Source organism: Nothobranchius furzeri, chromosome 1 (genome assembly GCF_043380555.1).
Source record: "Nothobranchius furzeri strain GRZ-AD chromosome 1, NfurGRZ-RIMD1, whole genome shotgun sequence".
NCBI classification, from domain to species: domain Eukaryota; kingdom Metazoa; phylum Chordata; class Actinopteri; order Cyprinodontiformes; family Nothobranchiidae; genus Nothobranchius; species Nothobranchius furzeri.
Genome location: NC_091741.1, coordinates 25,500,659 through 25,525,905, shown reverse-complemented (window position 1 = coordinate 25,525,905; position 25,247 = coordinate 25,500,659). Strand labels below are relative to the sequence as shown.

The 25,247-nt window shown below is 41.8% G+C and overlaps 1 protein-coding gene across 1 annotated transcript; it reads right to left on the bottom strand.

Moving 5' to 3' along the window:
* On the bottom strand, window positions 1–25,204 carry psmd10 (proteasome 26S subunit, non-ATPase 10). The gene is made up of 5 exons (XM_070543840.1): window positions 24,993–25,204; window positions 24,805–24,903; window positions 24,311–24,457; window positions 675–841; window positions 1–420 (listed from the first exon to the last, which is right to left on the bottom strand). The coding sequence occupies exons 1-5, from the start codon at window positions 25,104–25,106 to the stop codon at window positions 267–269; spliced, it is 681 nt and encodes a 226-aa protein (XP_070399941.1). The 5' UTR covers window positions 25,107–25,204; the 3' UTR covers window positions 1–266.
* Between the last annotated feature and the right edge of the window lie 43 nt (window positions 25,205–25,247).

Here is a 25,247-nt window from a genome sequence, read left to right as displayed (position 1 = left end):
TTATTCTTTCACTAAATTGACTAATTTAATGAACATACTCTTTTTACACTTCAAATTTGTAGAAAATGAACAGTTTATATTGCTTAGTTTAGAGGAGTGTAATCATCTGCACATTAAAAACCCCATGCAGCACAGATGGTGCTTTCCTAGACATTCACTCTTGCCACCTGTCCTTTTGGAACTGAGTGGAATCATAATTCTTATGATGTAACGAGATGATGGAGGGGAATTTCAGCAGAAAGATGGTCGACCAGTAGCCTAAAGCATCATCCTTCCACAATCCGCCGAAGTACATTTCCTAAGCCACCCTTGGCTATCTGGAGGGGGGTCTTCTCCTCTTTGTTCTCAATGTAAATGCTGGCACCGTGCTCCACCAGCAACTTGGCTGCTTCAACGCGCTCTTCGTCACAAGCAAGATGTCTGAAAAAAAGAATAGAAAGGAAAACTCTGAAAACAGAACAAAGCTTTTTCCATGCACAACTTCCACGTTATTGTGGTAAATGCAGAACATATTTCAAACCAGTCTACGAGTCCCTTGGCAAGAACGAAGGGAAGTGAGAACATATCGTTTCCATTTATGCAAATTTCCACTGTATTCAGTTATTTCACTCTATTGAAGGTAATGTTGAGAATTCATGCTAGCAGCTACAATACGACATCTGATGCACACATACAGAGGTGTGTTGCCCTGTGAGTCCTGGATGTTTGTTGAAGCACTCTGTTTGAGAAGCAGCTGGATGAGACGGTAGTTGCCCTTGGCGGCTGCTCTGTGAAGGGGGGTGGAGTCCAACTTGTCAGTAGCATTGGGGTCTGCTCCATTTTCTAGCAAAAGTAAGGCAATCTAAGAATAAAAGAAGAGAAACAGTGTTACTCACCAGCAAGTGACAAATGACCTAATTTTTGATGTTATTGCTTCCCATTGAAGGGGAAACCATTCTTTCATGTTCTGCTTTTGATGTCTGATCAGACCTACTGTGGTCATCCTCATGGAAAATGTGTTCACTTACAGGAAACAAGACCAAAATTGGAAAAGTGCTCATTACCCATCTACAAAAAACTAATAAAAACGGTTCAACAGAGAAAATGACTGAACTAGAGCAGAATATTCTTTTATTTTTTATTTCTAACAGTCCAAGTTAACAGCTCCAGTAATCATTGAAATCCAAAGAAAATCAGTCAGTAACTGAAGCTCATTTTGGAAACAATCATCTGAAGGAGCTGAAATCTGCTTTTAAATTAAAACAATAAAACAATATCTAACTAAACTGCTAACCTTAAAGATATTTTCATGATTAAGGAACTTGTGAGTCACCCAAGACCGAGATCATTTAGGGTTAGGGTCGTTTAAAGTATCTTTCCGGGGTTTTCTCTTTTCAGAAATTATGTATGGCATTTTCAGAATTCTGTAAAAGTGATTTTCTTATCATGTTCTGTGATATAAAGTAAGCAATACATCTTTTTTTTTGCCACGCACGCCCCCTTCCCCGCAGAGCTCGGTGTAATCGGAAACGGAGCGTTGACCAGGACTAACCAATGGCGTTAGACTACCGCTTACATGCTTCAAATCTAAGGAATATTTCGGCTGATGCAGAGTTGATGAACTTTTCACGGACAAGAAAGTCTTTAAAATATAAATAAATATGAGAACACGACATGAGAATAATACTCGTAACAACGTGTTTTAGCTCTGTTTGTTGGCTACATAAAAAAACAAGAAATGTGAAGTCGCCATCTTAAAAAAAACTGAAGGAGAAATTATTTGTGCAATTAAAATTATATTTGTTCTGCTGGGGGACTTTAACGCTCATGTGGGCAACGACAGTGGTACCCGGAGAGGTGTGGTTGGGAGGAATGGCCCCCCTGATCTGAATCGGAATGGTGCTTTGTTTTTGGACTTCTGTGCACATCATGGATTGTCTATAGCAAACACCGTGTTCAAGCATAAAGGTGTCCATATGTGCTCTTGGCACTGTCACGATCTGCTCCTACCTCCCTCTGACTCATACTCTCTCCTGCCCCTGATTAGCTGTTTATTGGTCTCACCTGCCCTTGTTAACCTGCCCATGTGTTCCTGATTGTTCCCTGTGTATTTATACCTCCCCTCTTGTATGTGTCAGTTGTCGGATCATTGTTTGTTGTGTTGTGACTCGTAGTTTCCTGCCGTATCCTGTCATTAAATCCATTTTTATGTTACCCGTGCCTGCATTCCTGCCTCCTGGTCAGCTCCACCACACATGGTCCGCCGTCACCCACTCCACATCATGACAGAATGATCCGACCAACCTGAACCTGTGGTGAGCTCTGAAACATCTCCCTGGAGGATTAATTTTTTTGTTTTTTCTCCATTTAGCTGAAGGAGATTTTGACTCAAGGGGTTTCGGCGCATCCTATTGTTCTCGGGGTGGTCGAACCCATTCTCCCTCCTGCTTTTTTGCCCCGTCCTGTTTTTCCAAGGAAGCTGCAGATCCTGGAGTTTTTGATGGAGTTATACCCCCTACGCACGCCAACATTCTCCGAGGTGGTAGGGCCGGTCTCCCCGCTCCTCTCCTGCTTCCCTGCACCCAAGCCTCCGCCTGTGACCCAGCGGATTGTGATGTGCACCTGCTCTGACGTTTGTCGAGTACCTGCCGCCGTTCCTGGTTTCCTCGCGTCGCTGCCTCAGTACACCAACTTCCTGGTCCACGCCTGCGGGACCTACACCTGCAGGGTCTCCACGCTGCAGCCTCTACAGGGCTGCGCCTGCTGCAGCCACTTCAGGGTCTTGCACCTGCTGCAGCCTCTTCAGTAGAGCCCTGCACTGAAGCCCTAGGCCCTCGGGTCGGCCAGGCCCGAGGTCCGTCGGGCCGGGCTTCGGGCCAATGACTGTGTAATGACCTCGGACACGGGCCGGGCGCCTTTATTTTTAATCGAATTCATAAAAAAAATTGAAACACTAAATCACTCAAGAAAAGATTCCCATCTGAACATCTGAGTTGGACACTGCTCAGCGCAGCTCACTGTCAGCGTGTACTACATAAGGTCCACAGCAAGCTGAAGATGTGGAGAGGGGCTTGGAGCGCGTAACAGAACCAAAGCGCATGCGGGAAGATTCCTCCGACTGAAGCGAGCGTTTTCCAAACCCTGTCTTTCAGAGAGACTTGTCACTTAGAAAATGTTCCCTGATTATGAAACTTTGGCTGAATAGTGCTTGTTCCTGTCTCTCTAACCCTAACCCTAACCCTAATAAGTAAAGGTTATCAGCTGTAGCTTCAGTGTGCTCATAGGAAACGTGACAAGAGAACACAAACCACATTCCTCTTTATGGCCTATATTGTTGTCATCATCAACATAACATGATTTACAGAATACATGTGACCAACTAACATTTCATGTTCTACCACCGGATGTTTGGATCAAAATATGAACCAATCAGATCTTAGATCAGGTGAGAGCCAGGCGTTTCCCATTATCCTCTAGGTTTTGCAGCCGAGGGAGAGCAACTGCAGCGCCTTGCTCCAAAATCTGCGGCTGCCTTGATCTCACGAGGTTATCGTTGCCTACGTATGCATGACGTCAGAGCAAGTCGGCGTCAAGTCGGACACAAATCTAACCGGCATGCACTGCTCGCCGATCACCGCTGGTCTAATCTGCGCAGAACTGGCTCATCTCGAACACAGTCAATGGCTCGAGTACAGCAAAGCGGAGTTGGTGATGTACTGCGTTGTATGCCGGAAGTATGCGACGACAAAATCGAGTTTTGTTGAGGGAACAAACAAATTCAAACTTGAATACGTTATTATGTTTGTGAATGTGTACAAAATAAAGGTTTATTACATTTAAAACGGTTTAGTTGTTATTTTGACTCGTTTTGGCAGCTGACCAGCAGGGCCGGTAAATATTCAGAGTTACCAGCCCGGCTGGCCGGTTGGTTTTGAAGTTAATGTCCACCCCTGTATATATATATATATATATATATATATATATATATATATATATATATATATATATATGTATGTGTGTGTGTGTGTGTGTGTGCATATATATGTATATATAAAATTTATGAAATCTCAAAAAGCAACAGGTAAATCATTGTTAGAAAGTCAATGTTTTAATTGTGTATTTTTATTTTTTTGCAGTTGCAGAAAACCATTGCTGATGGTGGCCAACCAGCTACCAAAAAGGCAAAAATGTCCAACCAGAACATTGAGGACGCATTTACAAGTACTACAAAGTACAAGAGTGATGCCAAAGAACAACAAATTAAAGAAGAGGCTATCGCTACATGGATTGGATGTACAGGATTGCCGGTCACAACAGTAGAAGATGAGGATTTTATTCTGATGATGGAAAGTTTGGATAAGAAGTTTACTGTGCCAAAGAAAACCAAGATAAGTAATCTAATTGAAAAACACTATGAAAACAAAAAAGCTACATTTAAGAAAAGACTGTCTAGTGCCAGAAAAGTATGTATTGGGACTGATCTGCGGACTAAAAAGGGACTGACAGCATCATTCCTTGGCATAAGTTGCTGCTTTTTCTGTGTTGAACAACAAAAACCAGAACACTTACTGCTAGCTCTTGAACAACTTGACCATCCACACACTGCCCAGTCCATTAAGGCTTGTGTGGGAAAGTGCATGCAAGAATGGGGGATCCTAAATGAGAAAGTTCTCACCGTAATAACAGACAATGGTAGCAATATGGTGGCAGCATTCAAACATAGTGCTCCAGAAGATGAAGATTCCAGCTCCGATGATCCAGATGCATCCACCCTAAGTGAAAGTGATTCCAAGGAGACAGAAAACCTGCAGTGTGAAGACATAGGCATGTACAGGATGCCATGTGTCGTCCATACGCTGCAGCTTGTTGTCCACATGATAAACAAGGAGGAAAGCATGAACAGAGTCTTGAACAAAGTCCGATCAATCGTGAAACTTTTTCGCAAGTCATCAGTCGCAACACAGAAGATTTTGGATGAGTGCGGCCTAACTGTTGTGAATGACTGCCCCACACGCTGGTCAAGTACTTATGAAATGGTTGCACGTCTCCTCAAAGTTAAAGAATCTGTTTGTGAAGTAGCAAACGAGATGGGATGGGACTGCTTGCTCTCAAGTGAGTGGCAGAAGCTGAAGTCAATGCAAGAACTTTTGCAGCCTTTTGCTGAACACACACAAACTCTTCAGAGTGACACAATGTCTATGTCATTAATACTCCCTGCTCTCTTTGATTTACTCAGCCATCTGGCAGATGTGGAACAAAACACAAGTCGAGATGTTGCTGCTCTAGCACGTAAAATGGAAGGGAATGTGAACCAGCGTTTTGCCTGGGTACTTGATCCCTCAGATGACAAGTTTTCCCCACTTGTAGCAGCTACTTGCTTTCTCAATCCTACTGTGGGAAACGCAACCGAGCAAAGGTCACACTAGCATGAAGTGCTTTTTCTCAAAATGAATCACAGCAAATAAATATTCACACTGTTTGGTTGAGCCTGTGTTGTAACAAGGGAATATCTACAGACTCAGGGTTAGCATGTTTAAATTTGCTGTTCTTGTAAATTCTTGTTGTGCAATTGCTAAAATGAGCACCTTTGTAATTTCCAGTGTGCTTTTTGTTTTTTTTACTAAACACGTAAGTGTTAAACATGTGAAGTGTTTTTTTTTATTCAAATATTCTATGTTCTTAGCAGTGTGTGCTATATCTGATCAGTGGTGGTTAAGAGTTTGGACCCTGTGTATTAAATTACACTAGTTTTTCCGTGCTCTATACAAAAGTAGGAAATTACTTCATTAGAAAAAATATATGCATTTTGTTGACTAAAATTGCTTATTTTTATTGACTAAAATTACTTGTTATTTTCGTCGACTAAAATGGGACTAAAACTAAAATAAATCCAATGACTAAAATTGGACTAAGACTAAAATTAATTTTTAGCCAAAAGACTAAGAGTAAAATAAAATTAAAATTTCCTGTCAAAATTAACACTAATCTGCAATGTGCAGAACAAATAAAATGTCAGTTCGTCTGCATGCGTCGGGGCAATTCTTTCTATTCTTTCTCCGTCAAAATAAACGGTCAAATACGGGAACTATCCGGTCAACACAACACAAGCCCTGCTTTTGACTGTTTTGTTTTCTTGTGAAAATTGTTGGAAAGAGATCAAATTTAACTTGATTACCACCAGAGCCTGCACCGTTATCTCGGTGACGGTAAATGAGGGAAAAACAAATTGATCTGATCCTGCACGTCTTTTAACACATTGGTCAGGATTGACGCACTTCGTTTTCATTTAGTTGGTTAAAAAAAAGTCGGGCTCGGGTCGGGCTAGAGAATGCTGAAAACCTTTTCGGACCGGGTCGGGCTGGGACTCCACCCCCTCGGACCGGGCTGGACATGGGCTCAGATTTTAGGCCCGTGCAGGGCTCTACTCTTCAGGGTCCCGCGCCTGCTGCAGCCTCTTCAGGGTCCCGCGCCTGCTGCTGTCGAGTTCCAGTGTCCCAAGTTCCCGAGTTCCAGTGTCTTTGTTCCTGAGTTCCAGTGTCCCAAGTTCCCAAGTTTCAGTGTCTTCGTTCCCGAGTTCCAGTTCCCAAGTTCCAGAGTCCGAGTTCCCAAGTTCCAGTGTCTTCGTTCCCGAGTTCCAGTTCCCGAGTTCCAGAGTCCGAGTTCCAGTGTCCAAGTTCCCGAGTTCCAGTGTCCAAGTTCCCGAGTTCCAGTGTCCAAGTTCCCGAGTTCCAGTGTTTCCCCGAGTTTCCCTAGTCTCCAGTGTTTCCCGAGTGTATGTCACGAGTCTCCTGTGTCCCTGTGTCTTCCGAGTATGTGGTTCTTGTGGGCGTCTGGTATCCGCCCTTACGGGGGGGGGGGGGGGGGGGGTACTGTCACGATCTGCTCCTAACTCCCTCTGACTCCTACACTCTCCTGCCCCTGATTAGCTGTTTATTGGTCTCACCTGCCCCTTGTTAACCTGCCCAATGTTTTCCTGATTGTTCCCTGTGTATTTATACCTCCCCTCTTGTATGTGTCAGTTGTCGGATCATTGTTTGTTGTGTTGTGACTCGTAGTTTCCTGCCGTATCCTGTCATTAAATCCATTTTTATGTTACCCGTGCTTGCATTCCTGCCTCCTGGTCAGCTCCACCACACATGGTCCGCCGTCACCCACTCCACATCATGACAGGCACCAGGATACCTTAGGTGCCAGTTCGATTATTTACTTTGTTGTCATTTTATGTGATCTGAGACAGCATGTCTTGAACACTCGGGTGAAGAGAGGGGCAGAGCTGTCAACTGACCACTACCCGGTGGTGAGTTGGCTTCGATGGTGGGGGAGGAAGCCGGTCAGTCCTGGTAGGCCCAAACATATTGTGAGGTTCTGAAGGGAACATCTGGTGGAGTCTCCTGTCAGAAGGAGCTTCAATTTCCACCTCCGACAGAACTTCGAACGTCTCCTGAGGGAAGCGAGGGATGTTGAATCAGAGTAGGCCTTATTCCATGCTTCTATTGTTGAGGCAGCTGACCGGAGCTGCGCCTACAGGTTTGTTGGTGCCCTTTGTGGTGGCAACCCCTGAATCCACTGGTGGACACTGGTGGTTAGGGATGCTGTCAAGCTGAAGAAAGAGTGCTATCGGGTATTTTTGGCCTGTGGAACTCCAGAGGCAGTTGGTGGATACTGGCAGTCCAAGCGGAATGCGGCTCTAGGAAAAGCTACCCTAACAGAATGCAGTATGTAGTTTTTAAAGTCAGTGACGCTGTTTTTATCCTAAAAGGCCTTCTTCTAGACTTGAAATGACAACGTTATGAGCCGAGCGCATTAAGATCCTCTTGCGACGAAATGAAAGATTATCTTCAGGACAGAAGTAAGGTGGACACTGTTGCGTGGCCACTTGCGTGGTGGAAAAATAATGAGGAAAGATATCCACAACTTGCTCGGGCAGACAAATGCCTGCTCTGCATCCCTGCAACCTCCATTCCAGCAGAGCGCATATTCCCCAAAGCCGGATTTATTGTTAATAAGTCGAGGAGCTGTCTTTTACCCAAGAATGTGGACATGTTGGTGTTTTTGGCCCACAACATTAAAAAGGTGATCTAGGTCTGCAGATCTTTACAGACCTAATATGTTGAGTCAATAGATTATGTTTTCTTATGTTTTGTTTGAAAATAGCCCAAATAATATAACAAAACGAAAATAAATCTATAGGCTTCTCTAGTATAAAGCCTGTTTTTTTAGGAATATTTTTTGGGATGAGCATGCGCTGACGCTGACAACCGAGCACCGGATACACGGCAGCGTTTGAAGCAGATGGCAGCTCGTTAACAAACATCGACACTTAAGACGCATTTTCGCCTAATTTATCTACTGACAACTCAAAAAATAATCTGGTAATTATAACTCACTCAACCTGGAGGTAAGTGAAGAAAATTTAGAAAGTTTACAAAACTATATTGATGGAGTTTTTGAGTTTTTCGTTATGGGTCCGAAGAAATCAGCAGGTGAGCCCGAAACACCTGGGACCAAGAGGAGCCGTCCTCAGGACTCGCCTGAGGCCTCATCTCCCCGTAAGGACATATTAGAATTATTAGATTCTATAGATAAACAGCTTCTGGGATTTGAGGGACGACTTCATCTGCTTGAGGTTCTACACCAGGAGTTTCAGAACCTCCGTCAGTCTCTGGAGTTCAGCCAGGAGCAGGTGGAGCGGCTCGCTGCTGAGAACGCGTCTCTGCGGGAGTCCGTTTCTTCCATGGAAGAGGGAATGACGCAGATCACCCAGGACAACAAGATTCTGAAGGAGACGGTTTTGGACCTTCAGGCCTGTAGCATGAGGGATAATTTGGTGTTCGCAGGCCTGCCGGAGCAGGCGGGAGGAGCGGAGAACTGCGAGCAAACAATAAAAAACTTTCTCCAGACCCAAATGATGATACCCGAAGAAACGGTAAAAAACATCACCTTTCACCGGGTACATCGCCTTGGAGCTAAGAGTGGACAGCAGAAGACCTCGTCCCATCGTGGCTAAATTTGAACATTTTAAGCAAAAGGATCTTGTTAAAAGTCACGGAAGAGAGCTCAAAGGAAAAAACTTCAGCGTAAATGATCAGTTCCCTAAGGAAATCCTGGATCGGCGCAGAGTCCTCTTTCCGCTGCGCAAAAAGTTTATCCAGGATGGGAAGAGAGCTGTCATCTTGGTGGATAAGCTTTACATGGACAATAAGCTTTACAAGGAGCGAGGAGTGACAGACTGGCTGTATTAGCCCAACATCAGGTAAGACAGTTATTCTTATCAGGATTCACTGGGTTTGATCACGTCGGGATTAAACAGCTGCTAAATCAGTTTTCTAGATGATGAGATCACCTGTTCATCACCACCTCACACCCCTATCACCTTTTCTTTTTAGTTATTTCTTCTATTTTAACCTGTATCTGTATTTTCCTTTCCTCTCTTTACCTGCTTCTGTACCTTTACACCTGTATAGCACAACCACGCAACTTTCCAACACTGCGTCAGACTCGGCGCACACGTACACACACACACACACACACACACAAATATATATATTAAATCCACAGCACAATATCATAATTTATGCGTCAAATAATACAACCACAAACACTGTTGGATCTTTATTATTATTATTATTATTATTATTATTATTTACTTTTCTGTTATTACCATACTATTTTATACATTTAGTTACTTATTCCATCTTATTCACATGAAGGCGTCATATTTTAGCTACTCACACACACATCTATGGGTGCACTAAGGTTTGTCTCATGGAACGTACATGGAGCTGGCTCCATAGAGAAAAGAATAAAGATTTTTGATCAGTTAAAGAGAATGCAAGCAGACGTAATATTATTACAAGAGACTCATAGATCTGCCACATCCGTAGATGAACTTAAAACACCTGAGTTTCCCAGCATGTTCTCTGCATGCTATAACTCTAAGCAAAGAGGTGTAGCTATTTTAATACACAAAAACATCAATTTCACAGTATTGGACACAGTTTCTGATCCAGACGGTAGATTTATAATGTTAAAAATATCTGTACAGAATCAAAGCTTATGAATCGTCAGCATATACTGTCCAAATATTGATGACCCTTCATTCTTTCATAATTTTTTCTCTGTACTCTCCGAACTCTTGGACTGTCCACTTATACTTGGAGGTGATTTTAATTTTTGGATGAACTCTTTAACAGACAGGCTCAGTACAACTGGGACAATTGGCAATCCACTAATATAGTTAAACAGTACATGAGTGATTATGGGCTTTGTGATGCATGGCGATATCTTCATCCTAACCGTAGAGTATACTTTTGTTTCACACGTCCATCACTCTCATTCACGTATGGATTATTTTCTAGTCAGCGGCTCATTGTTGGCTGACATTTCAGACACTGAGATACACCTCATAGTTGTCAGTGACCATGCTCCGGTTTCTTTAACTCTGGTAAACAAGAAGACAATCCCACCAAGCAAAAACTGGAGATTTAATACATCATTGCTTAAAGATGAAGCTTTATAGAATTTTTTAAAAAGGAGTGGGCTTTATATTTAAAATATAATGACCTGCCTGGAACATCAGCATCTGTTCTCTGGGAGGCAGTAAAGGCAGCGATGAAAGGTAAAATAATCTCTTTCTCATCGCATAAGAAAACAAACGTATTCAGGAGTTAGAAGAAATCATCAAGTCTTTAGAGGCATCCACAGAAGAAGAGTTACTGAGCAAATTACGTAAAGCTAAATCAGAACTTCATGGAATTATTGATAAAAAGACACAATTTTTAACACAAAGACTATGAATAGAAAACTTTGAACATAGTAATAAATCAGGTAAATTCTTAGCTAGCCAATTATAAATAAATAAAGAGAAAACTACAATATCTGCTGTTAAAGACTCAACCGGGAATATAGTTTATGACCCTGAAAGCATCAACAACACTTTAAGAGACTTTTACCAAACTTTGTACTCACCACAGATAAACCCATTAGATAACGAGATCAATGAGTTCCTTGACAGGATAACACTTCCTAAATTATCAGACAGCCAAGTTACAGTCCTGGACTTGCCACTAGCATCAGTTGAGCTCCAGGAAGCCCTTAAATCCATGACTAATAGGAAAGCTCCAGGTCCAGATGGGTTTCCAGCAGAGTTCTACAAAGAATTCTGGATCATTCTCGCTCCAACATTGTTCAGAATGGTGAGGGAAATCGAAGAGAGCGGCAGATTACAGCCAAACATGAACTCAGCCAATATTAGTCTGTTAAAACCAGGCAAAGACCCTGCATTTCCTACCAGCTATCGCCCAATTTCTCTTATTAATGTTGATCTCAAAATAATTTGTAAAGCCCTGGCAAAAAGATAACCCCCTTCATAATACACCCTGACCAAACTGGTTTCATCAAGGGTAGACAGTCATCTACTAACTCACGTAGATTACTTAATTTGATAGATTTCTCTTACAGTAGAAACATAGAAACTAGTATATTATCTCTAGATTAGGGCTGCAACTAACGATTATTTTCATAATCGATTAATCTGTCGATTATTTTTTCGATTAATCGATTAATCGGTTTGTTATTGTTTAGCTATTTAACCTATACAAGTGATGAATACATTTCAGTTAAGAAAAAGAAAAACATGAGAGAATTGTGCAGTTGACTGCAATCTATTTTATTGCACATGAACACAGTCAGTGGTGTAAAATGAGCTAAACTGTGCAAAATATCAGTCCAGAATAATTTTTTGGCATCAAAATATAAGAGGTAAATTCCATAAAAAATAATGTAGAATCTAGAATAGAGTTTGTAAGTGGTATGCATTGCTGGGGGGTGAGTGTCTTGTTCCCCATGTAGTTGTCCATCGTTGCTTGTTTTTTTCTGCATAAGAAACACAAATAAACTGAATTAAGTACACATATAAAATAAAGCAGCACACACACTACAACACTAAATCAATATTACATTATTTGAATTAATTAACAATATACAGTGATCATTTATTTTGACAAAAATGTGTTGTGAGGTGTTTTACAGCGTTAGACAGTAAAACAGCCTTTTAATAGTAAAACAAATGACTTTCTGAATTTCTCCTATGTTTAAAAATTGAAAGCGTACAACTATGCCGCGTTATATTCACCTGGACACAGCTCGTCTGTATATTTTTCTCCGCGGAGTTGTCCTTTTTTGAATGAGGAACACAGTTATGGGTTTGTGCCGTTTTTCTCTTAACGAGAACATTCTTATAAACAGACGTGCTAAATTTGGCAAGCGCATGATACACAACACGGAGGAGATTCACGATTGCATCTAGTCAATCAGAAGTAGAACACCGTAAACTGACGCGGCAAAAAAAAAAAAAAAAAACATGTTTAACATCCACTATAACGAACTCAGCTAACACTAAGTCCCAAATGTGATCTGCGTTAGCTTGTTTATTTTCTGTTACTTACCGGACATTCCTCTGCTGCATCAGCCCCCACATGTTTTCGTCTCAAATGTTCACGTAGGGACGTCGTGCTTCCGTCGTGCCATGGTTTTTGCAGGTCACCGGTCTGTTCAAGGCATCTAGTGAAGTGCTCCCATAATCGTGAGGTTTTTGTCCGGGTTTCTCTTGTTTTGTCGCTTCTATTTTTCTTCTGTATTTCTTGTTGATCCGCCATCTCTCACAGCAAGATGAGCGTCAGTAACGTGATACGTCATGAAAACCGAGGGCACTTATTGGCTCATTTCTTCTTCTACGGCTCAACTGGTAGATCAGTGGCTCATTACTGCCACACACTGGCGGCAAATTTAACAGATTGTAACCGATGTCAGATTGTGGTAAAAAAATAGACTTTATGCGGTAAAATATGATTATTAAACAACTAATCGATGACTAAAAAAGTTGTTAACTATTTTAATAATCGATTAAATCGATTAGTTGTTTCAGCTCTACTCTAGATGCAGAAAAGGCTTTTGATAGAGTTAACTGGATGTTCTTATTTGCACCTTTACATAAATTTGATTTTGGGAACTTCTTCATAAACTGGCTACAAACATTATACAGCTCACCAACAGCACGTGTCAGGACGAACGACCAAATATCAGCTAACTTCTGTCTTCAGAGGGGGACCAGGCAGGGATGCCCACTCTCCCCCTCACTGTTTGCTATCTTTATTGAACCACTAGCAGCAGCAATTAGGCAAACAACAGGTATTAAAGGGATAAAGTGTAAGAAAATAGAACATAAGATCAGTCTTTATGCAGACGATGTTTTACTCTTTCTCTGGAATTCTGAATCCTCTCTCTCATTCAATAGAACTGATAAACTCTTTTTGAGAAGTTTCAGATTACTCTATAAACTGGTTAAAATCCACAGTTCTACCAATTAATTTCTCTTTTGTCAATTTACTTAATACACAATTGGAGTCAGGGAATATCACATACCTGGGAATTAATGTCTCTCCCAAGTTAGCAGATCTAACCAAATTAAACTACATCTTGCAAGATGGAAATCCTTACCGATATCACTCATGGAGAGAGTTGCTACAATTAAAATGATGGTCTTACCCAGAATAAATTACTTATTTTCAATTATCCCAAACAAACCACCAGCTGACTGGTTTAAATCTCTGGACTCCTCAATTACTAAATTCCTTTGGCAGGATAAACCTCCACGAATTAACTTAAAAACGCTTCAGAAGACCAAAGACAGAGGAGGACTGGATCTACCCAACTTTTATTATTACTTCTTAGCCAACATGCTGCAATATATACCAAGATGGTTGCAAGATAACCCACTAGATGAGTCTTGGTTAGACATAGAACACACTTTGCAATACGATAGAGCAGGGATTCCCTGCGCGAGCTGCCGCTAGGGGGTGCGCGAGGTGAAAAGTGTAATGGCTGCGGAGCTCAGAGAAGTCTGTCATATGTCACCATTTGCGTAGCCAGAAACTCATTTGTGGGTGGGCCAAAGAAAATGTAAGTGGGCCCAATAAATGTGATTGAAAACAAGTATATTTTGCGCGCGCGTGTCCTCTGCATATGCCCTATCTTCATAATAACAATGCGCCGAGCTTCAGCGCTCTGGCCTGCGCACGCCGACATGTTCCATATTTGATCATTTTTAACGATGTTGGAGAAATCTGAAGGTGGTGCCTGCCAGATTGTAATTAACACCCTGTCTCATGCAGGTGTTCTGACATTGTAAACGTCACACAAAGAACATTATGGATGTAACAAAATAAATCAAGAAATGATTCCCATCTGAGCATTTTAGCATTATTATATTAGCACACTGACTGTGGGACACCATTCTAAACCTGTCAGGCTATTAACAGCGCGCTGAACATCTGAAGTTCAGAGTGCGTCTGTCAGAGGTCAGACGCGTTGCTGCGGAACCACTGCTCACGGGTGTACATGTGAGCACATCTGGGCTGGGCAGAAGTAATTTTACAACATTGGTTTAAATAGCGCCAATAATGAGACGCGGTGACTGGAGCGGCTCATGGAGCTGTGCGCACGCGCGCGCACACACACACACACACACACACACACACACACACACACACACACACACACACACACACACACACACACACAATGAGCGCACGCTGTGCAAACTCCGGCGCGCCGTCAGACTGAAGGCAGAAATGAGCGCTGACTCCTCCGTGATAAAAAAAACTTTTAAGAGGTTTTATAACAACATTTTTCATTCAAGGTCAAATTTAAGATATTAGCTTCTATTTTGGGATGATGTATGAAATTTGAGTCCGCTCCAGCCAGTGACTCCTCATGAACCTGACCACAACTCATGTTACTGCAGCATTTGTTATTCCAGTCCACGTGGCAGCGGATCGCAGATTGAGCCACACCATTAAACAGCTATAAGTCGGTCTGAGGCAAAAGTAAACCTCATGGCTGTAGCTTTTCCATCTTTTCCCCTATAGACATTTGATTATGCACAAGTAGGTGATCAGTTCAGGTTTATGCAGAGCAGAAGGAAGGAGAGAGCTAGCTGGCCCCAGGTTAAACGTTCCTACTTTAAGAAAACCTTTAAATTGCATTGTTGATGTGCTACCTGGGCACTCTAAATATTTATTTAAAATTAAATCAAAGGAAATTGTAATGGTATTGAATGTTTATTAATTAATATTTTAAAAAATGATGGGAAAAAGGTCGATCATATTTTTTTTAACCCTGCCTGTTTAGCTTGACATCTGATTATATATGTGTGTGTATATATATATATATGTGTGTGTGTGTGTGTATATATATATATGTGTGTGTGTGTGTGTGTATATATATATATATATATATATATATATATATATATATATATTTATATATATATATATATATGTATATATATATGTAGCCATGTCCTGATGTGGAGGCTAGGGGGTGCGTTGACATGGTCGGGACATAGAAGGGGGTGCGCGGCTAAATAAGTTTGGGAACCGCTGCGATAGAGCTTTCAGACTTACCATTTATTAGCTCAAAAGTATTAGTATCAGCACCTCTCTGACAGCATGGTGGGAGTATCTAAAAATGACAGAGTCTTCACTAGTACCATGCAGACGCACACCTATCTGGAATAATCCTGACATTTTGCAAAATAATAAAATGAATGTTCCGGACTGGAAAAATAAAGGAATCTTATACCTGGAACACATATATGAAGGATTGGACTTCATCCCATTTAATAGAATAGTCTCCCAATTTGGAATAGATAAGAATAGCTTTTTAGAATATCACCAAATTAAATCTGTAGTCAAACAAAAATATAAGCTCAATAAAATAGAATTACAAACACCACCAAGGGTATTTGACTTCTATAATCTCAAATCCCCCAAACTACTGTCTAAAGTATATAAGACACTGTCCAAAATAGACGATAAAATTGCAATCCCTATTGAAAAATGGGAGGTGGATCTATCAGTCAGCTTTGACCAGAACTTCTGGTCCCAAACTTGTTTAAAAACTTTTAAAATGATCAGACACACCAATTTACAATTAATTCAGTACAATATTCTACACAGAGTACACTATACAGGTCATCGGATGTTCAAGATGGGGTTTGTGTCGTCTGACACCTGTACACACTGCACAAACAACATTCCTGACAATTACATTCACGCACTGTGGTCCTGCCCACCTGTCCAGGAATTTTGGGGTAGAGTATGTGAGGATGTGTTAAAATGTCTGAAATGTCATTTCCCAACTTCCCCCTCTCTTTGTTTACTGGGAAACCTGGACGATGTCCCGATTGAAACATCTTTGGTTCACGTGGTTCTGACTGCCATATGCATCGCTAAGAAAACTATCCTCTTGAATTGGATAAATAGAGAAACTCTCTGCATTAACCAGTATAGAAATCTTTTGTTAGATCATATTGCACTTGATATAGCCTCTGCTTCCACTTCAAATCAATCTCTCTGGGCTCCTTTGATCGGTTCCATCACATAGCGATGACGGGGGACCATTGATATTGTCCTGCGGGATGATGTGGGTGGGGGGGTGGAGGGTCTGAGTTTGAAGTATCTGGACGTTCCTTGGAGGTGGGTTCACTGGGGGTGTCTGGGACTGGAGGGCCGTTGCCCCCCTCTGGAGGTGCTTGGGTTGCCTCGGGGGGTGGACTACTGGCCGTTGTGAGTGGGGCCCCTTGAAGGTCTGGGCGGTGGCCAAGGGTTACTGCCCGGCGGCTGCATTGCCGCTGGGCGGGGACCTGGGGGCTCGGGGTTTGGGGGTGGCCGGCCCCGTGGGGGGATCTGAGCAGGGCCTTGGGGGTCGGGTCCTGACATGTATGCTGCCGGGGAGAAGGTAAGAACATGCAGCAGTGCCTGACTCGGGTTCAGGGGCTTCGAGTAGACCTTGGCTCCTCTGCCGTTCCATCACGGGGAGGGGGAAGTCCAGGAGGGGGAGGACCCAACCTTACCTGGATGTCCTATGTCTTTTATAGCCCGGAAGTTGTGCAAATGCAGGGATAGGCGTAGATATTCTGCTGGGGTGGGGCTGGGTTGGTGCCTTCGGACTCCGTGAGGCTCTGTGATGCTGCTGCTTTGGGCCCTGGCAGGGTGGGCTGGGGTCTCCATGCTCTGGGTGGTATTTTGACAACAGAGGTGCCTATTGGGGCCAGTGGGGGAGCTGGCTCCCTGGAGGGCTAAGCCCAACCAGCTATTCCTCCCCATCCCCACACATTTCTCTCCTCCTGCTCCCTCACACCATCACACAAACATGCACATAGGACCTTGGGAGGTGGACAAGTCAGGGAGTGCAGGTATGGACCCCATTTCCGCATTCCTGTAGCAACTGCCCCCAATTTTATCTGCACCTTATACACTTCCACCAACGACATTCCACACAAACACACACGCCAAATAGAATATTTACTAAGAAATCAAAATGTAACCATAGAAACACTACTTGGTGTGTGTGTGTGTGTGTGTGTGTGTGTGCATTTGTGTGTGTGTGTGTGTGTGCATTTGTGTGTGTGTGTGTGTGTGTGTGTGCGCGCGCGCACGCTCTGTCTTCTTGATCCCCAGTGAGTCGTGGAGGATGGCTGCTTATATTGAGCCAGGATTCTCTGGATGTTTCTTCCTGTTAAAAGGGAGTTTTCCTCTCCACTGTCGCTAAATGCTTGCTTAGTATGAGGATTGCTGTATAGTCACTGACACTAGTCAGTGACTTGATGCAATTTGCTGGGTTCCTTATATAGGAAACTTGTTGCTGATTGGCTTAATGAACTGACCTGTATTGTAATGTATATTATGTGAAGTGCCTTGAGACGACTCTTGTCGTGATTTGGCGCTTTATAAATAAACTTGAATTGAATTCTGACATGAGTTATTTTCCCTTTTTATTATTAGTCCTCCTCTTTTTTCCTGTCTTTTCCTTCCTTTGAGTGCTTTCAGTATTTGCTCTGCTTTCTTCTTCCTGTCAGTGCTCCAGTGCTTTTGCCTGTTTTTTTCTTCTTCTATTTTCCATTTTGGTCTTTGTTTTCCTCCTTTTAAACATTTTTCATTGTCTTTCCTTTCTGCTTCCTTTTGATGTTTTCATAGAAAAATTACGTCACTTTTGGAAGTGAAGATAAAAGCTTTTATGAAGCAAGCTGCTTCTTTCTCTTATTGGAGCCACAAGAATAACGCTCATTTCAGGCTTAATGTTTTAACTACCGCTTCCAGTTTGTTACGAACACTCTCGCCTCTCTTCTTATTCTTCTGCTTTCTCTTCTTCTTATTTGTGGTCTTATGGCACTTGGCAAACAACAATTTGGTGTATTACTGCCACCAACTGGATTGGAGTGGAATGACTACCAATCACTTCCTGTTTGTGCATCGGCATCGTAAAAGAATAGTCCATTGTGGCACTGACAGAGGGGTGCCGGCGGTCAGGGCTAGGGCTAGGGTTAGGAAACACTCTTATCACACGTTTCTCCACCCATTTCAGCCTGCTGCACACACTTCTTGACCTCTTTACTACTCTGTTACATTGGACCGTTAATTGCCAGCTACAGTTTGATCAGATATAACACCAACACTTTCAGTTAAAATATGCAAAAACTGCGCGGGAGTGCTTCTTCAGATTTGCATGAGGTGCATGGCGCACCGGAAGCTTTAAGCAGCTGTAATACAAATGCGAGGAAACTTAAGGTCATTTCTTATTATTGTGGTATTTGTCCTGAGCTAAAACGCCAGACAGAATGGCATTTTGTCCTCAACAGCGGTTTACTAGAGTAGTTTCATAGACAGCTGAGATAAACCTCATATCTCCAACTTTCAGTTTCACTCCTCAATCAGCCACCTACCCTCTTAAAGGAACAGTAACATTAAGCTACATCACTCACAATAACACTTATGAACCATAAGATTTAGAAATATTTTCATATGTATTTGTTGTTTGTGGTGTTTCAAGCTAATTTATAACAATTATATGATGATTTTCAATAATTTCCTGATAAATTCTGTAGGCTATTTTTCTAAGCAGAGGGACTGTCTACTCTCATTTTCTGAATTTTTCAGAAAATCACATTGATGGTTATTTATTGAAATTATTTCAACAGACTACTGTCACAATAAAAGTATGTATAATATGTAAAGGTCAGAGGTCACTACAATACCCACTGTTGAACAGTTACAATTTGAGGCCCACGAGGACATTGTCCTACGTGGTTAAAAAATGTCCTGCGTGAAGCACTCCCACGCCAATTTAGTGAACGTGGCACAGAAGTTTTCGCAAACACTGCATGCTGTCTCAATCATTAGTTACGTATTAATTTCAGCTTTAACATGTTTGTTAGATTTCGAGTAAATTCTTACTTGGTCTTACGCGTGTCTGTGTGATGTGTGTACTGTTACTACATACTGAGGAACATTTTCACTTTTTCCCTACAGTGTGAGGATATTTTTCAAAGTGAGGACATTTTTCTGGTCCTCACTTTTCAAAAACGCTTACCAGCTGGTTTTGGAGGTATGGTGTGAGTTCAGTTTTTGTGGAGGTTAGGGTTAGGATAGGGCAGGGCAAGAAATCAAAAATGTATCATTATCGGAATTTCTGACTCATTTTTCCCATGTCAACAAATTTGATGATGAAAAAATGAAAATACGTGTGTAGGTTGGCAACATTCATGTCCCTTTAAGAAGCTGTACCACCTTGTGTCAGTAATACATGTGGCAACCCCGTCTAGTGGACAACTTTTGTTTGTGCGCATACCTGTAGTTAGGGCTGGGCGATATGGCAAAAAAAGAATATCACGATTTTTCCAATATTTTATCACGATTTCGATTTTATCACGATTTTTTATCCATGAATAGCATTACTTCAATTGCGTATTAAAGAAGAGAAACATTGAATAAATAAACATTTATTCATATTAGGGATAATCAACTCAGCGCTAACACACTTATATTTTAAACTCACACCAGAGAAGATAAAAGCCCTGAGAGAAACAATTACAAAAATCTGTTTTTCTCGTTTTTCAAGTTACTTAACATAAATTAAAATCGTAAACATATTTAAAGTGCAAACATGTCAATTGCAAACTTATTGTGCAAACATTAACTTGATCAAAATACTATCTAGCTCCTAGTTGCTCATGTAGCGGATAGTTAAGCTCAAATACGGCTCTGATGTGCGGCTGGACCAGAGATTGCTTGTGGTAGCAAAAAACTGCAAATTCTGAATATTTTCTGCAACTCTCCCTTTGCATTCAGCGTACATGCGTGGAATGGCGGTGTTCGAAAAATACTTGCGGCTGGAAAACTCGTAGCGCGGATCCAATGTTTTTATCATGTTCTTAAATCCCGCTCCTACTGTTCGCACGGGACACAAATCTTTAACCAAGTGGTACGTCACTGCATCTGTCACGCTGTTCCATCGTCTGCTGTCTCTGTCTAGGGAGTGAGTTTTGTGAGTGTTTGTTAGCGTTTGCTGCCTGGAAGAAGCACTAGCCGCTGTAGCCGCAGGCTTCTTAGCTTTAGCTGCCAGCTGGCTCTCATTGTATTGTTTGGGATGCCTTCTTTTCAAGTGATTAAACAAGTTTGTGGTGTTGCCATCACTTGCCTTGACGCTCTCCTTGCAAATGACGTTTCGCTGCTCTTTGTCATCTGGTGAAAAAACCAAACCAGTTCCATATAATGGACGAGGCGTTCCTCTTTGGAACGAAAACCTCGTTGTCGCTCTCAGCTGCGGCCGAAGCCATGTTTGTTCACACACAGGTGAAAACAAGCGGGGCACTAATATATTACTATGACTCACTCTGATTGGTTAAGGGTCAAACAAAGGTGTGTCATTCGCCTGAGGTAAGTTCCCTTTTCATTCAGAGGCAGAAAATCAACAGCAGAGCTGTGAATCGTGATAAAAATGTCTCTCAAAAATGACAGACCGTCAGATGTGTAGATCGTAAAACGGTCTAAAATCGTCATATCGCCCAGCCCTACCTGTAGTTATTGTACATTTATCATTATCGAGGTGAAATCTTCAATATATCGATATTGATTTTAAGCCATATCGCCCAGCCCTAGGTTAGGAATACAGAAACATTTGTTATGGTTATGGTTAGGTTATGAGGAAAGCTGGGCGTACACTGTGCAACTTTTTTTACTTTTTTGAGCCGATTTTCCACTCGTGCGAGAATCCACAAGATCAGGATGAGTTTCACGCTGAGCGTCATGTAGTATACAGGGGGTTACGAGAGGTGATTAACACCACGTGACCAGCTACCGATCAGCAATTGTGAGCTTGCACGGACTTCTGGAGTGTTTGATATTTTGCTCGTTCCTTGTGAGGGTTGAAGCGGCGCAGCGAGCAGCTGCGACCCAAAAAGTACCAGAACCACTCACGGCGCATGCGCAATCATGCATAAAACACCGCTCGCCCGCTATTTCCCTAATAACACACGTTCGTTTTTATTTCTACACGTTTTTTTACTCACAATGACAAGGATTGTCAAGAAAGCGTTTGTCATGTTCATGCCAAATTAAACTGATCACAAAACACAGATTTACTTTCTTTATTTCGTTTTCCTCATCCAACCCCCATAAATCCCTGTGTGTCCTCCTGCAGCACTCCCGAAGGACAACAGGCAATACAAGACAAGTCTGACGTGTTGTGTAAAAAGTGCTATGTTTTACCAGACGCACAGTGTGAGCAGTCAGGTCGCAACCGAGAACTGGGTGGTGCAGTGCGAGCACATGACTCGTGAGATCTGCTCTGCGAGGAAGTCGTACAGTTTGAGCTGAAGCTGAGTGCTACGAGGGAAAAAGTCACACAGTGTACGCCCAGCTTTAGGCATAATACAAGAGGTGTGGACTCGAGTCAGACTTGAGTCATAATTTTAATGACTACGGACTTGACTTGATAAAATCTATAAAGACTTATGACTCGACTCGGACACGAATGCCAATGACTTGCGACTTGAATCGACTTGCATCTGTTGACTTGATGATGACTTATTTGATATTTTAGCACAAAAGTGGCACGACATGGACAAAAATCATAAATCATTCTTTGTTCTGGATTTGATTTACTGCCAACTTTAGCAGCACTTTGTTTATAATCAGTTTCAGTTGCACTTCCTGCTTGTTTGAGCAAATAAATGAAGCTTTAATTCTGGAATTTATTTATTATCATCGTCATTAAATTGAAGTTGGACAGATGACTTGATTACGACTTGAAAATTCAAAGTTAAGGACTTGGACTTCCACATCATTGACTTTGGACTCAACCTGGACTTGGTTGTCTTTGACTTGGAATTGACTGGAAAGACTTGTGACTTGGTCTCACCTCTGCATAATAGTCACAAAACTGAATGTAAGTCAATGGATGGTCCTCATTATGATAGAGACATGTGTATGTGTTGAACTGACCTACTGTCCTAGGTGTAACCCACCTTGTACCTTTTTATCCTTTTCCAGTCTAAGTATACTCGATTCACTACTATACTACTAACATAACAAGTGTACCAGATTTGCCAGTACTTGCTAATATACAAACTTTACTTCATTTCCAGCCTTTGGTGTGTTACACCTGGTAAAATATACAAATTCTTACAGCTGCTCAAATTTGGAAAAAAATAAAATAAAATAAAATAAACCACCCTAATCACATATTATTTTGACCAATACTGAAATCACAACTATTTCACACAATTACTCATTGAGTTGGGTAACACCCCAGAGGTCACATTTTGTGAGGCTGAAGACATCTGGTTTAAATCAGCAGGTGGCAGTAGTGAGCTGTTTAAGGGGTCGGGCTAAGGTTAGGAAGGATAAATGTGTCAAATAAATACTTTGTATAATAAAAGCAGGTTTATAACATGAGTAAATTAAACATAATGTTCTTTCCGACTGACGGGTCATTTATATGCTGCTATAAAAGAAAAAGAGCTGCAACGAAAGCCCAGATGTTTATTCAGGAGCACTGGAGCGAAGAAGAACTGTATGAATAAATATCACTGGACATGATGACATTACCATATAAATGAGTTTATAAGAGTCAGTTTAGATTGACATCAACAATTGGTGATATATTTTAAAGCACCTCTAATAATTGATCAATGGGTGAGAAAAACACCAACGTAATTTCTGGAGATGAAGTGATTTTTGACTCCAACACAGGCAGTTTTGAGAGATGTCAAATTGTTATTATTTTGAAAACACTTCTGTTGAGGACCAAGAGTTAAAAATAAAAAAGCTGGAAGTAGGCCTGGGCGGTATGGCAGAATTTTCATATCACGTTTTTTTTTATTATGTCGGTTTAACGGTATTTGACGGTATTTTTCACAAGGCCGAGATTACCCAGATTATTTTTGAGAACATAATTGCTGCACTAGATTGGCCTTAAATAGCCCATTCTACCTTCATGTGCAGAATACCAGTTTTTCCATGTCCAGTCACAGGTAGGTAAATGCAGAAACCCCCTCAAAGTATCCTTGTCAAAAGAAAGCAGTTAAGAAAAAACAACTAGAAAAATAAAATATTGCAGTCAAAATCAACTTTTTATAGATATAATCTGTGCAGTTAACCATCTTTATGATTTCACATCCAACATTATTGCGTTGGTTATCTCGACCCACCGCCTGCTTTTTTATATACAGTCCCTTTAGCTACGTCTGACTCTGACTGCTACCAGCCATTTTAGCCTTGGAGGTGGAGGGTGCAGATCAAAGCTTGAGACATTCTTGGTATTCCAAGACGTGTTTTCAGCTGAGGTGATGAAGCAAGTTGCTGGTGTTACCCCCGCTGGCTACCACCGTTGCTCGACCTGCATTTGCATACAATAGTTGTTTGCTCCACATCAGAACTTTTAAACCCGAAAAACCTCCAAACAACAGATGTGGCTCCTCTTTTTGGAATAAGTTCTTCAGCATTCAAAGTTTTGATGTCGCCGTGACAGCTCCCGCCAGCCGCCATTCTTGGTTTCACCACGCTGTGGTGTTTGTGTGTAGCAGTGAAATGAGTCCCTGCTGAAACACTTTCCTACTATGAACGTTCTGTACGTTGTCTAGGCCTTTCACCGGTATAGCAGTATGTAAAAAAATTCATATCGTAACCAAAATAAGCACCGGTTTTTGGTATGAACCGGTATACCGTCCAAGACTAGCTGGAAGATCATCCAAAAAAAGGACAAGAATAAGGATGCTACAATCACCAAGTGGTACTTTTCTTAAATCAACATGGCTTTAAAGTTTAATTTATTTGGATTGAATATGGTTGAAAATCAGTCACTGAAGCTCGACTGAACAGCTGCTGTCTGAAGTAGCTCTCATCCCTCCCACCATTGTGATGATTTGTGTATGGCTGGACAGGTCTAGTGTGTAGTCCCAGTTATTGTGACTGTGAGCAGCAAACTCTACCTCATATCGGTCTTTAGAGGCAGCATAGTGCAGAGGTGTGCATCCGTTCTGGTTGACAGAGTTCAGCTGAGCTCCTTTGCATATCAGATCCCTCACTATGTCTTCTCTGCCTGCAGATGCAGCGATGTGCAAAGGAGTCCAACAGGCCTGGGGAATGACCCAAAGCGCACGGTGTTAGTAAGATGTCACCTTTCTAAAACAGCTTAAACCAGGGGTGCCCAATCCTGGTTCTGGAGGACCGGTATCCAGCAAGTTTTGTGGTTTTTCTGCTCCCACACACTTGATTCAGTGGTTGAATCACCTGTGCAGCAGTTGATCAGGCTCTGCAGAAGCCTCCTAATTAAAGGTTAATCGCCTGCTGACGGAGATAAGGTGTGTTGAAACAGGGTTAAAACTTAAAAATGCTGGATAAAACCTCCAGGACCAGGATTGGGCACCCCTGGCTTAAACTAAAACCAACTCTTTAGTTTTATTTTAACATAGAATATGCATACATCATCTTGCACATTCACATCAACTCCCAGTTCAAGCAGAAACGCCACTATATTGGTGTGACCAGCCGAACAAGCCCAGTGTAGAGCGGTCCTGCCGTCCTGAAACCAGAGATTAACCAGGTCAGCTCATTTGGAAAAAACAAAAGAAAAAGTAATAACGCTGGAATTGCTAGTTCGTTTATTCTTACCTGATCCGTTTTGCTGGCAAGCGTTTTGTCTAGCATAACACACTGTCTTAGTCTCTCGTACTGACCGGTGTATGCTAAATTACAGACTTCCACGTTAGACACAGAACCCTCCATAGTCCAAAAATTAAATAAAACTTCAAGGTAATGTTTGAAATTGCTGCGTTCGCGAGCGCGATGACTCAGGAAATTGTGAGCTCTACATCCGCTTAGGTCATTTTTTTCTCTTCAAAATAAAACACAAGGACCAAATTGTTG

Coding starts and splice junctions, on each gene's coding strand:
- psmd10 (XM_070543840.1), bottom strand. CDS start 25,106: ATGGAGGGTTCTGTGTCTAACGTGGAAGTCTGTAATTTAGCATACACC. Junction 24,904..24,992: donor TTGCCAGCAAAACGGATCAG/GTAAGAATAAAC, acceptor CTCTGGTTTCAG/GACGGCAGGACCGCTCTACA. Junction 24,458..24,804: donor ATGTGAATGTGCAAGATGAT/GTATGCATATTC, acceptor GTCATTCCCCAG/GCCTGTTGGACTCCTTTGCA.